Source organism: Polyodon spathula, chromosome 1, assembly GCF_017654505.1.
Source record: "Polyodon spathula isolate WHYD16114869_AA chromosome 1, ASM1765450v1, whole genome shotgun sequence".
NCBI classification, from domain to species: domain Eukaryota; kingdom Metazoa; phylum Chordata; class Actinopteri; order Acipenseriformes; family Polyodontidae; genus Polyodon; species Polyodon spathula.
Genome location: NC_054534.1, coordinates 22,649,933 through 22,665,303, shown reverse-complemented (window position 1 = coordinate 22,665,303; position 15,371 = coordinate 22,649,933). Strand labels below are relative to the sequence as shown.

Here is a 15,371-nt window from a genome sequence, read left to right as displayed (position 1 = left end):
CTGGGTTGGGCAAGGTAGACCATAAGATGTCTGCTATTGTATGATGTATTGCAGGAATAAACCTGAAACCCATTAATACTGTGAAATATGTTCTGGAGCATCCATTTTCCTTTTCCATGAAGTATTAAAATAGTATAGTAGTCTTCACATGCGGTATTGAGATCTTTCCCCTCTTCTGCTGTAGTTGAACAGCTGTACAGAGTATGCAGTATTTAGAGACAAAATACACACATACCATAGAACTCAATTTTAAAGGTTTTGTTTGAATTGATTGCAAGCAGGAATCAAAGCGGTGGATCTGCCAGAGTTTATATTATCATTAGCCGTTTGTAATTTCAAATCATAGGAAGAGGACTTTTCTGTTTGAAAACAAATACATTTCTAAGGTAGTTTCAAGTCAAATTGTTTAACAATTACACTGCCTCTGTCAAATAATAACACAAAAAAACATTGAACTACAGTAGGGCTGCAATGAAGGGTACATTTTGACCTTAGAAGTTTCGGAACACATTACCGAAGGAAGATTCGAACGTTCAACGTTCAACATACTAATTTGTACCAACTCCCTAGTAATGTTGTTGAAGCTGACATCCTGGGATCCTTCAATAAGCTGTTTGATGAGACTCTGGGGAATCAATAAGCTACTAACAACCAAACGAGCAAGATGGGCCGAATGGCCTCCTCTCGTTTGTAAACTTTCTTATGTTCGTATGTACAATTTACTGGTGACGTCACCATAGCTACTTGTTTGTATGGGAGTGAAAAATCTGATTTTGCATGCAATCCATATACATGGAATAAAACAAACAAACATTCACATGTAGTTTAAAATACACTACATAGAACAGTATGTTTCTATAATTTAAATAAAAATGCAAATATACATTGTTTATTTACATGTAACTGATTATGCTTGCATTGCAGCAGCACTAACTGCTGCGGATTTAGGCAAAACAAACCTAATTCAACAGTCACCATTCCAAGAAGTCACAGACACATTTTACTACCACGACTACAATAATAATAATAATAATAATAATAATAATAATAATAATAATAAATAACATGAACTTATGCTTGTCAAGTGACTCCGGAGATTGGTTGTGCCTTCATGAACAAAAGTCGCTTGCACAGATTGCATTCAACTTTTTTATTTTTTTTTGGTCGTCTGGACATTCAACAAAAAAATCCCAAACAGCAGAGGGGTTTCGAGACATTTCTTTCAATACAGCTTACACTATACAACGCTTTGCTATCAAGATGGTGGATGAAGAATTAAAGGTTTGCCACTGGATCACACAAGCTCGAGGGGGGAGGAGTGGAATGTGCTCCGTTTTTTATTTATTTTTTTAATTGAAATTATTAGCGTTAGCAGATATTTGGTATGTTTCAAACATATTCTACCACAGCACTTCTAAGCTAAAAAAAAAAAAAAAAAAAAACATACAGTGTGTGAATGGCATCTGATGAACCTTCGAAGGTTTAAAACAATCTTCGAATATCTGGCTAGCGAATGAACCTTGAACCTTCCAACACAGCCCTAAAGTACTGTGTTTGATTTTGTATTTCTGTACCTAAATTTATTCTTTTGTTTCTGGAACTGGCCAGGGACCCTACATGCAAATATGACATCATGTACTCTGTGAAGATCATTACATACACAGTAGCTACAGCCATCTCAGGAATACAGTACAAATAGATATGAAAGTGGTTGACTAGTGTCCCAGATTCATAGGCATTTATTTTTCCATATAAGGACAAGGCAGGCGATCTTTCATGTTTCTTGCTAAATGCAAAACATGAATTGTCTGAAAGAAAGTGAAACTGGGAAGTGTGCCATCACCAGTCTGCTATAGTAGCTTGTACTAGTTTTCCAAATATAAATTGAGTTCGGACATGCGATTATTTTTAAAGAGGGTGTTACTTGTCTGTCAGTTAAATTTTTTCTACCATCTGCTCCTCATCGCCCATCTCAGGTTGCCTACCTATGAGACTGACTTACTTATTACTGGACTTCTTTCAAACACATCTGGGCAGAGGTATCTGGATATGGTACTGCGCTCTTGTGATATTTTTACAAGCTGAAAACGCAAACCCATAGATGGACAATCCATCTTTTTAATGAACACCATGAATACATTCAATGAAAACATGCGGCATATTTTGGCATCTCCCATAAGTTTAACAAGCAGGTTACTACTATAAACTGGGACAAACTAAATGGAAAATGCTGCTGTATGGGCCTACTGAAATGTCTAATGTAAACTTCACTCATATAAGTATTCTTATTATTTTCATAAATGCACTGTATACTAGTATGAAATCAAGGGTTAGGGTTAGGTTGGGTTATGCTGAATTTAAATCAAGGGAAGTAATGTTAAAATTGTACAATGCATTAATAAGACCTCATCTTGAATATTGTGTTCAGTTCTGGTCACCTTGCTACAAAAAGGATATTGCTGCTCTAGAAAGAGTGCAAAGAAGAGCGACCAGAATTATTCCGGGTTTAAAAGGCAGGACATATGCAGACAGGCTAAAAGAATTGAATCTATTCAGTCTTGAACAAAGAAGACTAAGCGGCAACATGATTCAAGCATTCAAAATTCTAAAAGGTATTGACAATGTCGACCCAAGGGACTTTTTCGAACTGAAAACAGGGATCACAAATGGAGATTAGACAAAGGGGCATTCAGAACAGAAAATAGGAAGCACTTTTTTACACAGAGAATTGAGGGTCTGGAACCAACTCCCCACTAATGTTGTTGAAGCCGACACCCTGGGATCCTTCAAGAAGCTGCTTGATGAGATTCTGGGATCAATAAGCTACTAACAACCAAACAAGCAAGATCGGCCGAATGGCCTCCTCTTGTTTGTAAACTTTATGTTCTTTAGAGTGGGCATTTGTAGTCTGTTTTAGATAAACAAAGATTGACGAGTCACTCAGATACATGACAACTGATATTTTGGTCACCATTTTCGCCATACTGACAAAATGACACCTTGACAGCTGTCAATAAATGAACGACTGTGTCAACAGCAGCAAGATCTGATATCACTACAGCTAGTGCTCTTCATTTGAAATATTACCCAGGAAATTAGAGTCAAATCTCGTTTAAACAAACTCGGATTAGACGACTGTCCTGATACTACCAATTGTCTACCTGATCCTGGACAAATACAGCAGTCACTTACTATAAATTACTTCTAGAATATGAACAAATTTCCCAGTTAGTGCAAATTATTTTGGAGGCCCCCCAGGGAAGAACATTCTTAATTAAAACATATCTCTCTAACTCAAACAGCGAAGTAAAAAAAGGATATTGGGAAATGTATTAAGTTGCATCCAGATTAGTGCCTCTGTGGTGTATTTTAGTGCTGTTGAGGGACTACAGATGCTATGATGCACTTTGAGTTGCCACAGTGCTCACACATCATATCCTTGCAGACAAAAATGTGTTGAAAGCGGTGGTTAATGCACCACCATGAATGCAATAGGGCTGCTACGATTAAATCGAAAATAGTTTTTTCGATCGATTCCATTTCTCATTACATACACCAATATAAATACTGGATAATCGATTCAATAATTACATTTTTGTAACATGCATAGTTAATAACATTACTTAAGTTTAATCAATGAAAATGCACTGAACGCCCTGCCTTGCTATTTACAGTATTTCTGCCAGACAAGCAGTGGGAGTGCTCTTCTTTTTCTGCTCGTGTTAACTAGCATCTGATTTGTTGGTCCCAACCCACTAGCGAATCAGTTTTGAAAATGCTTTCAGAGCAGGACGACAGGCTTGTATTCCTGGCAAACAATCTGTAAATACATTGTGCACATTGAAGACAACTACTGTACATAGTTTGTGCTTCTTTGGAGTTTCAAAATGAACCGTTATGTAATGAATATTTAACAATATTCAAAAACTTTTAAAAAAATAAATAAAAAAATCAGTGATGTATAGATGTTGTAGTAAGTAAATCAATTTATTATTATTATTATTATTATTATTATTATTATTATTATTTAGGATTTAAGCATTGTGTCTTTCACAGATAGTGAAGGTTAGGTGGTACAATATTAACTAGATGCAATCTGTGAATGCAGCTGTCACTGAATAAATAAATAAATAAATAAATAAATAAATAAATAAATAAAAGGCGTTTGATAAACTTGTGTCTAGTTTATATAGATTACATTCCAAAGTACTGTAATCTGTTTGGAATAACTATTTCGGTAACACCCCTGTAGTATGTTAAACTTGCATTAGGTTTGTTGCGAATGTTATTGTGTTTTTTTTTTCTCCTGACGCCACAAAGTCGTAATTGCCACTCACGGTCACAAGCTTTTACTTAACTGCAATGATATTAAAATAATCACGCCAGTGGGCTCCTGAGTGACACATCCAGCAAAGGTGCTCGGCACGGAGTGCAGGATGTGCCCTATAGTCTGGACGTCGCCGGTTCGAGTCCAGGCGATTCCACTGCCAATCGAGGATGGGAGCTCCCAGGGGGCGGAGCTCAATTGGCCGAGCACTGCCCGGGGGGAGGGAGGGCTAGGTTGGCCAAGGTGTCCTCGGCTCACCGCGCAACAGCGACCTCTGTGGTCTGGCCAGACGCCTGCGGGTTTGCCTGTAAGCTGTGTTGTCCTCCGAGGCTGTGGCTCTGAGTAGCTGCAAGTTAAGTCTGCAGTGTGTAAAAAAGTCAATAAAAAAAAAAAAAAAGTAAATCACGTCTGGGGGAGAGGAACGAAGCAAAAATGTATGTTGGCAGTGCAATCGTCGATATTGATTTGAACGATTCGATTGTGTGCCCAATTAATAGATTGCTATGAGGAGCCTTAACTGACAGCCCTATGATGCACATTGTCATCATTACCGATTTGCTCAATACCTGATGTTGAGGGCGCCTTTACTTGTTTAAAAATGCCCTTAATCAGAATGGGGCATGCACACTGCAAGTGCAGTTCATTTTCAATGTATACTTTTTAAATTATCACTTCCAATTGTATTTTCAATAAAATGCACACTACTTTTAAATGTGCAATATGCTTCATTGTTCTGCAATTGAAATTTTATTTCACTGTTACTGTAACTTTGATAAAAACTGACAGCATGCATTTGGCTTAGACTCCTGATAAAACACTTTATTTTTTTGCTGGTCTCTTGAAATTTGTATCAAGGAGCTTTGACTGTTCTTTAATTATGACAAATTAATTGTAAAGATTCTGCATATACTCACAGACACCTGACCGAAAATTAAAATCTCAAAAAACAATGGTGACAATGAGAGAAGCTGTGGTTTCGCACAAACATTAGTCACACTTACCGGCTGAGGCTGTTCCGCAATACAGCAGTTGAAGCACAACCAGAATTCACTCATGACTAACAGTCCTTATATGTTTAACTGCTACTGGTCCAGAACAAAAAAGGCAAATTCCAATGGATGTGGCTCCAGAGTGTAGACGCTTGTTCAGATTAGTTTAGGAGGCTAAACAAATGCAGGTAGTTCTCTGTATGTCTAGTGATGAAGCTGCCCAATCCAACACAGGGAATGGAAAGTGGGTCCCTGCCTGGAGATGTGGATCACGCTGTCACCACTGGTAACCCTCCTCCCACCGTATATCCCCCTTGCCACAAGCCTGTGCAACGCAACCTGCGGATCAAAGAAAAAGAAGAGTAAAGATTCAATACTTCATTAAAAAAAGTAGTATACAAATAAATGAGTTTCATTTACTGTAAAATTATAAAAGGCTTAATGAGTACAATCAGGTTACAATATACAGTACATGAATTTCAAAAAATGATTAATACTGTGAATTAACACAATTTACTCAACACATCAAAACGCAAACAATAAATTGAGACACACACACACACACACACACACACACACACACACACACACACACACACACACACTATCATTAATGCAGTACTTTCCCAGTACACAAATTACCATTGAAATGGTGGAGTTTTGTTTTGCAAATCTTTTTTTTTGATTTTTCATTTATCTACACATCCTTCCCCAACTTCCAAAGGAAAAAAATAATTCTAGAAATTCTAGAAATAGCTTGGTGCGATAAGTGTCCACCCCCCTTGTAATAGCAATCCTAAATTAGCTCAGGTGTAACCAATCACCTTCAAAATCACACACCAAGTTAAGTGGCCTCCACCTGTGTTAAAATGTAGTGATTCACATGATTTCAGGATTAATTCAGCAGTTCCTGTAGGTTCCCTCTGCTGGGTAGTGCATTTCAAAGCAGGTTCCCTCTGCTGGGTAGTGCATTTCAAAGCAAAGACTCAACCATGAGCACCAAGGCGCTTTCAAAAGAACTCCGGGACAAAGTTGTTGAAAGGCACAGATCAGGCAATGGGTATAAAAAAAAGATATCAAAGGCCTTGAATATCCCCTGGAGCACGGTCAAGATGATTATTAAGAAGTGTAAGGTGTATGGCACCACCAAGACCCTGCCTAGATCAGGCTCAGAGCTGTTGACCTACTTGACAACTCGTTCCTTAAGAGAAGGATTCTGAACAGAGAGGCTACCAAGAGGCCAATGAAACGTTCTTGCAAGAGCTAAATATTTTATTGACCAGTTTGGTCAAGCACTCCACAAATCTGGCTTGTACGGAAGGGGCGTTAAATGAGGAAGCGTGTGGAACTCAAGAAGCCCAACCTTGAATCCTGTTTTGAAAGTAATTTAATTATTAAATTTTTTGAGCCCTCGAAGACATCGGGAGCTTCTGTAGCCATTCTACAGGCATTCCGTAGGCAAAAAGTTTTGTGGTCTGATTAAACTAAAATGGAACTTTTTGGCCTAAATGCAAAGTGCTATGTTTGGCGCAGACCCAACATAGCGCATTACCCGAAGAACACCATCCCTACTATGAAGCATGGTAGTGGCAGCATCATGTTATAGGGATGTTTCTCATTGGCAGGGAGTGAGGCACTTGTCAGGACAGAAGGGAAAATGAATGGAGCAAAGTACAGAGAAGTCCTTAAGGAAAACTTGCTGCCCTCTTCAAGAAAGCTGAATCTGGGACAGAAGTTCACCTTTCAGCATGACAACGACCTAAAGCACACAGTTGGAGTGGCTAAGGAACAAAAAAGGTAAATGTCCTTGAGTACATCAGTCAGAGCCCCGATCTAAATCCAACTGAAAATTTGTGGCATGACTTGAAGATTGTGGACCATCAACGCTCCCCAAGGAACTTGACAAAGCTTGAACAGTTTTGTAAAGAATATATGTAAAGAATATGTCAAATATTGCCAAATCTAGGTGTGCAAAGTTGGCAGTGACCTATCGAAACAAACTCACAGCTGTAATTGCTGCCAAAGGTGCTTGCACCAAGTATTAACACAGTGGGGTGGAGACTTATCCAATTATGATCTTTAAATTTTTATTTTTTATTATATATTTTTTCTCAATAAAAATAAAAACTTTTTTCCCCTTGACAGTGTGGAGATAAGTGGAAAAAAATCCTCATTTAAAACACAACAAAATGTGAAAAAAGTTCAAGGGGGTGTAGACTTTCTATAGGCACTGTAAGTATATATAATTATAAACTACCTGTATACAAGCTTGCTGCATTTACTTAACTATATATATAATGGCGGTGACACGTGTTGCATTTTTTGTTTTTTTTCCCCAAAATATTGTGTGCAATTTCCATCAAGTTAGGAGCAGGAAAGAATCCATTTATAAAAAGATTTTGGTGGTAAATTTTCAAGCAAAAACATAAAATATAAAACATTAATAGTACCGTATAACAAAGTCAAACTGACCATCATACTAACTGGGCAACACCCCAGAGCCAGAATTCCAACCACCGCATTTTTGTTTTGTTACCATTATTTGTTTTAAAATAAAATCTTGCTTACTCAGAAAGTGAGAAGGAACGGACCAGATATTGAGCCCAGCTGCAGATGATCAACACAGAGCTAGCCTACAAACACCTGCTTCACAATGCAGTTTCAAGTGAAAATTTAACCTAACAAGCTGTAATACTGAGGAATACCAGCCTGCCAGAAGAAACTGGTATTTAAGGTGTGTTACACTGATTTGCAGTTTGTTATAATCACCGGTTTAATGAGTGCAGTAGTAATTATTTCTGAAACCAATTACTATATAATTATAACTGATTTATATTCTTGCACCGCTTGCCTTCAGCAAGCATTCACACAGAAGCGTGGGCCTGCGTTTGTTTTTTTACAGGAAGCAGGAGCTAGAAGTACATACTGTAGAAGTTAACTTGTTTTTTATTATAGAGCGAGTGATAAAAAACACAAACCATGGCGTTTTCTTTGAGCTACTGCAGTATAGCATTTTGTAATGTTTGCTCATTGTGTGCCGTCAAGGACTCTTTCACTTGAAATAGTTCCACAATTTACTGTAACCATGTACTTTACTTGCTGACAAAAGCAATGAGGTAATTTGAGAACTGCATAAAAAAATACTGTACTATAATTTAGGAACATTTAAATGGATATTAATAATGTTTTGGACCATGTCATAATAATGCTTTACATTCAATATTTTATGTAACAGTGTAAGCATATAATGCAGAAATATGAAATAAAACAAAAACTTTAAAACAATACATATATTTTGTTTGCTAAATATGTAATGTGTTCAGTCAAAATGTACCAAGACACCTGGGTATTAAAATTCTAAATTAACACTGTTAATAGATGCTACACTGGGAAACAAGCTACCTCAGATAACAGTAAAAACTCTCATTGGAGGAATGGTTCAGAAGATTATTCAATGCCCTGGTTATTGTCCACCTTACTTTAGATAGACATTACACAAGTAAAAGCACTACTTTAAAAAATGAAAAACTATAATAAAATAAATTTCAAAAGCAACTAGTGTCTAAACAGGTATATGTACATACAAAACTGTAGAAATATATATATTTTTAAAAATTTTAAACGAAAGTAACATGTTCTCTTGTGTACGTCAGTCAGTGCAGCACTGAATCCAGGTTGAGCTGCAACAGTCTGATGCTTTGCAGTTTTCTGATTGAAATGTTTCTACCGAAGTGCTGTGGCTTCAAGATGAAATCTCTCCTACTTATATTTTCCCCGGTGCATTCCTTGTACAAAACTAAGGAATTGATGGCTGCCAGGTCCAGTAGAGATAACAACAGGCTTGTGTGTGTGTGTGTGTGTGTATGTATGTGTGTATGTATGTACGTATGCCGGTCCGAGCTTAACCCCCACCCAGGTAGAAATATTAATTTTCATAATGGATACTTCGCTCAGATTGAAAATGTCTATCAGGTTGTGCATACAACTGATATTCACAAGACAAGCTCACGACTGGCCACCTAATAATAGTACTATTGCTCTCTCCTAAGGAAAGACACCTCATTAAATACATTAGACATGTTTCTTCTCATTTATACGTATTTGCTTCACCTGCATGAATACCGTCTTTGTTTACAAACATGATCTTTAAACTATTCTATTGTTTACTTCTTATTATTATCATCATTGTCATTATTATTCTGTAGTCCCTAACCATTACCACTTCATTACAGCAATACATAGTCATGTAATATCAAATACACTTTGCTCAACAACATGGTCATGTGATACGAAAAGGCCGGCCGTAGTCTGCTTTATGTTCATACATATGTTAAGGCTGGCCCTGATCTTTTACTGTAGGGTGAAAAGGCGGCCTAAATCTAGGCCAGCCCTGGGCTGCCTTTTCACATATGAGAAAAGGTTGCCCTGGGCCATCTTAAAATCACAAGTGTGAACAGGGTCATAGACGGCTTCACACAGCCCCTGGTGAAGCAAATACACATCGTTATCTGAGAGGACTTAATGCCATTTTTATTGGATGCCATAAAAACAAGTCCTTGTTTAGGATTCTAGCTGCTTTCTACCACCTGGAAACGCTCATGCCCTGAAACAGGAAAGATCTAGTGTAGTCACTACAAGCGGTTTACCACAGGAAGATGATTGGTTACAACACACAAAAGAGAAGGCCAGGTCTACAGAACTGCCTCTTCAATCCTTTGAAACCCCAGCCACCCCCACCGATACAATGAATACATCTGTCCTGTACAACAAGCCAGTGAGTTCATAGGCTTTCCCTTGCATAGCATCACCCACATTCCTTCCCCTGCTATATCACTTACCAAACATCTCTAGAGATTGTAATAATGGAACTGACTAATAATTTTCATTTGGCCAGTCATAGGCTTCTGAGAATCAGAAAACAAGGGGCAGCGTCTCCACCATCAACTGACCTGATTAAAGGAACTGTCAAGCCAAAAATAAACATTAAACTCTAGTGGAATCCAAATGATTTTACCACATGACTCAATGCGGAACAATCCTTCTATATTACTGTAACTAATTATATCCTAAGGTTATATCCTAGTTCAGCTTTGGAGTACATCCTAAGCTGAACTAATAATAATAATAAAAAAAAAAGAACATGACTCATGTTGTTGGAATATATTTGGACCTCTTTGTAAAAGTAGGAGTCACAACCCTGTTAGTTTGTTTAATTTCCTACCATGAAAAAATAAAACCATCTTAAGAACCACTCACTAGTACAATGCTGTATAAAGAAAACATCAAGTTGAACTATTGGCTAGGCTTGTACTCTATTTTTGTAAAAGGTTACAAAAATAACCATGACAAGCTTAGGTTATACATTAAACAGTGTTTTAACAAAATGGAAAGGCAATCTTACCACTGTTATGGATTAAACTTTAATTTTTTTAAATTGTATTAGATATTACACGTGTATGACTACAGTACAAGTGGAAGCATTACGAATCTGAGTTTGTGAATAGGAAGAGAAAGTATGGATTTTCACTGGGTATTTCCCTTGATTGTTTTGGATTTCTTTAGCTCTCAGCACTCAGCAAGCCTACAGCGCATGCCGTCACTCTGGCAGGTAAACCTGCAGTATGATGTGTTACAGTAAATGACTGTGTGCTGCACTGTCCCAGACCACTCTCAGCTAAGTTTTACAAAGCACTTTACACTAGCCCTAAGCAAAACCTGAGAGAAATTCCAGCTGCACATTCCTTTGTCCAGGTCCAAGGATAAAGCAGTGGTTACAAATGAGCTATACTTTTCTCTGTGACTAAACGGGAACACGGGAACGAGTGAACTGTACAGTCAGCATGAAAAGCACAACCTTTATACCTTTATAACCTCAATGGGCCACTCAGGCCCTGGGGCAGCAGGTTGAAAAACCAGGCACAATGAATAACTTTCACTTGAAAAGTTAGTACTTGAAGGCATACTGAAATACTGTACAGTAGGTAATTTCATGTGTTAACCATCATGAAGAATACACTGTGCAGTGTCCTATGCTTTGACAGTTATTGTTACAGTACTTCAATTTATGCAAATTGAAATGACAGTAAGCTCAAACTTGACAGTAGTACAGTATAGTAAAGATGGTGAAGGAAAAACTATTTACTAGTATTTTCCCTTTTCTTTAGGAAATTGGCACACCAATTGGCAATTACATGAAATGTAATAAATACCAGGAGCATTGTCAAACTGAGTTAAAAATCAATCAAACTTTTTTCCTTATATACTTTTTGACCAATCACAGCACCTTGGGCTTACCATGTTCAGGTAATGTCCCCCATGTAATATTTCATTTGGTTATCTGATGAGAGTTACAGTATCCTTGTGAAATAAGGAGTACTGCTAAATGCACCATGAGAATAACTGAAGGGAATAAATACGCTGTTTAGATGTAGTATGCAGGGGATTCTGGGTATAACCATTATTCACCTTCAGGCCAAAAAAGCCTGGACTTTGAACACAACAGGCCAAAAGTGATCCAGAACAAGTGAACATGGAGAATAAAGGTTCAGAGGCAGTGTATGGCAATGTTAACACCAGCTTGTACTATACCTGTTCAAGAGATGAATGCTGAAATTACATTTTTGTTTAAGGACATTGTATACTAAAAGCTACAGGAACTGCCTTCTGGATAGGATTTCTAAAATATCTATTTCCCTGCCATTAACCCAAACGATGTTAAAGTCTCAGTCTTTGAAGTTTTTGCCAACTGCTTTCAGATCCACAGATCAAAAAGACACCTGGAAGGCCTCTACACTCCCACGCGATCACAACACAGTCCTCATCCTTGCAAGAACCGTTTCCATTTAAAACACAAGCAGTGCACTGCAGCCAGAAAGGACAGTCCTAAATCTCCCTCTCATTGTCTTTGTGTCCTTCCAGGAAGCTTATTGATTTGTTTTCTCTCATACATTTAACAAATCATCACAACCGCTTAGTGCTACAACAATAACAAAAATCAGCCATTAGCAACACATTCTGAAAGGCCAAAATAAACAGGGTGAAAATGTTTAAGCTGCACACTGTTGGCAAAGTCTCCGGGCTCTTTGATAACACCGTGTAACAATTTTTTTTTTTTTGTTCCTGGGTAGTACGTGTTATTTCCTAATTGCTTATGCCTCAAAAGTATAGAAAATGGCTATTATTCCCCACAAACTTTGCTTTTGTGACCAGGACAGTGATATTTTGAAATTTACCTATTTCCAATGAGAAAACAACATATGAATCCAAATTAACATGTTTTTATACTAAAGTAATACAAAAATGACAACAAAAGATTTAGAAGTGAGTAGTTTTTCGAGATTTACGATTATACTGTATTTACAATATAATCGTAAGTCTCGAAAAACTACTCACTTCTAAATCTTTTGTAGTCATTTTTGTATTACTTTAGTATAAATACATGTTAGTTTGGATTCATACGTTGTTTTTTTCTGACTTTATGTGAACGAAAAGACACACATTTGCCTGTTTTCCCATTGGAAATCATGATATTTTGAAATATCACTGTCATGGTCACAAAAGCAAAGTTTGTGGGGAATAATAGCCATTTTCTATACTTTTGAGGCATAAGCAATTAGGAAATAACACTTACTACCCAGGAACAAAAATGGTGTTACATAGTGCAATTACACTGCCTATGTAGAATTGCAGTGTTTCCGAAGTTACTTCATTTGTACAGCCGTGGCTTTGAGGGGAAGCCATTTTCTGAAGTACATTCTGAGACGATGCGTTAACATCAACTGACACGGAAATGAAGCAGCAAGCAGGCAAGCATGCGTTCAAATATAGCACAGAACCAGAGTCTGTGTAGTTAGAGTAAGTGATGGTTGCTTTAATGAAATATCATATTTTACTTTTAAAAGTATCGAAGTGGAATTCATCAAACCAATTCCCAAAGCTATACTCACCGCCTCCTGAGCTATTAATCTCCGGTTCCCTTGGTAATTACATATCGAAGGACAACAGGTTACTCATTTGATACTCTTATGAATAATTACTTCTCACAGCACACAGTAAATGCAATCACAGAGAGTTTCAGAATGATACAAACCCCTTCACATTTACAGTAAAATACAATTTTAAAAAATGGATGGATACTGAAAACTCCAAACAGATACTATATACACTATTCTAATTCCTTAAAATGACTGGTGCATATTTTACCTACAGTAACTGGATACAGTTACATTATTAGAGCTCACCTGGATCAAACATGTACAGGTTACTAGCACTTTTTTTTTTCTTAATTATAGACTGCTGTCTAAACTCCACATTCTTAATGAATAACAGTCATTAACTCACTGTTAAAGGCAGTTTCTTGAAAAAAACAATATGCCACATTCCAATAAAATCCTCTGTTCTTTAAATCCTCATCATTTATGACCCCCCCTTTACCATTCAGTATGGCCAGTAAAGAACAGCATATTTCTGATATTACAAATTGAAATATGAGCTACTGTACAATTTCATTCAACCATTACAATTCTTTCTTTTAATTAAATGTTTGTCTGCAGATAGGTTGTGTGGAGTGTTTAAATTTATTGATGTTCCATACTGTAACAAACAATAACTGGAACCATAGAAAAGTATTAATGCTTGTGACAGGGTAGCCATCTGCCATGTGGATGTGTGCATTCACTATTGAGTGACAGGCAGGAGATCGAGACGGAGGTTGAAGCTGATACACCCCACAGGTGAACAGGAACTATTTACATATCAACAGTTGAACAGCTCACATGACATTACCAGCAATGGCAGCGCACGGATCACATACAACACAGTGTACGGAAACTTTGGCAAAATCTACAATATTTGAACTAATCTTCTCTGTTCAATAATAAGCCACCATTGCTGATATTGGTGGATAAAATGGCTAGGGCGTATATATAATAGGAGGACATGCGAAGGATTACTGTACAGTATATCCTATACAGGATAGCACTGTACTGTATGTAAGGAGGTTTTATTATCCTTTTTGTACCATTTAATACAACTTTAAATATGTCATTGCTCTTTTTTGAGAACATCTATAAACAAACGTTGACAAAGCAGCTTTTATAGTACAGTTACATCACACCCATAAAGTCCAAAACTGACAGCTGTCACTTCAATGTTGTAAGATCTCCCACAGATTACAGAGTTTCCATCATCATTAATTAGCTATTAAATAGCTATTGTACATTAATGTTATTATAAACACTGCACACTTGATATAGGAGGCCTTTACAATTTAAGACTGCAATTTGTCCCTCTTTCAATGAGTGTACTGTATGCCCCCCTGCCCCCTCTTAAGATAAGACTATCAATAGTGTGTTTCGGACCTAGCAGAGGATTTCTCATTTAAAAAGAAACCCTGGCAGTGCGTTGTGCTACTGCATCAGTCCTCGTGAATAGACACTGGTACGTCTTGCTCCCAGAGTGGCGCTAGGCAAGCATGACACCAAAAGTAAATCTGACGCTGTGCTTTTTTTTTTTTTTCTCCTTCATGCACAACTGGCTAGTCTTGCATAAACATTTAACTTCATGCCAAGACAGCATGCAAATGTTGTGAAATGAACAGCAACAGATTCCCTCTACCTGTAGCCTCACAATGCACTGACTGGCCTTCCGTTAAAACTCTGTTTGTGTAGCAGGAGTTCAGTGTTAAGGCTGCAGTAAGCCTGTAACTTTCCATTGGGAGCTCCTTCTCCAATTTTCCAAGAGATCCTTTTGTCTGTCACTCAGTTCCAGATCATTTGATGCAAGGTACTTATTCATTGTGTCTACCCGTCTCCCCAAGGGTGCACTCTCTCTCTCTCTCTCTCACACACACACACACACACACACACACACACACACCAGACAGCTAACCCTAATGGAAAACTGGATCCCACATTGCACCAAGCAGCATGACAGTTAATGGAACTTACTGTATTCACATTGCTCTTTACATCCTCTTCCACTTGGAAATAATCTAAACAGATCCTATGCCTATATATTTGAGTTTTTTTGCAAACAGAACATTTTAGTTAGTCAGC

The 15,371-nt window shown here is 37.5% G+C and overlaps 1 protein-coding gene across 2 annotated transcripts in view; it reads right to left on the bottom strand.

Moving 5' to 3' along the window:
• cdc42se2 (CDC42 small effector 2) overlaps window positions 1-15,371 on the bottom strand; it is a 72,442-nt gene that overhangs the window by 22,999 nt on the left and 34,072 nt on the right. For both annotated transcript variants that reach the window (XM_041249979.1, XM_041249968.1), the window contains one exon: window positions 5,329-5,655. In XM_041249979.1, the coding sequence (XP_041105913.1) occupies window positions 5,329-5,382 (54 nt within the window). In that variant the 5' untranslated portion in view covers window positions 5,383-5,655. Of the gene's footprint in view, window positions 1-5,328; window positions 5,656-15,371 lie in introns of those variants that run through there.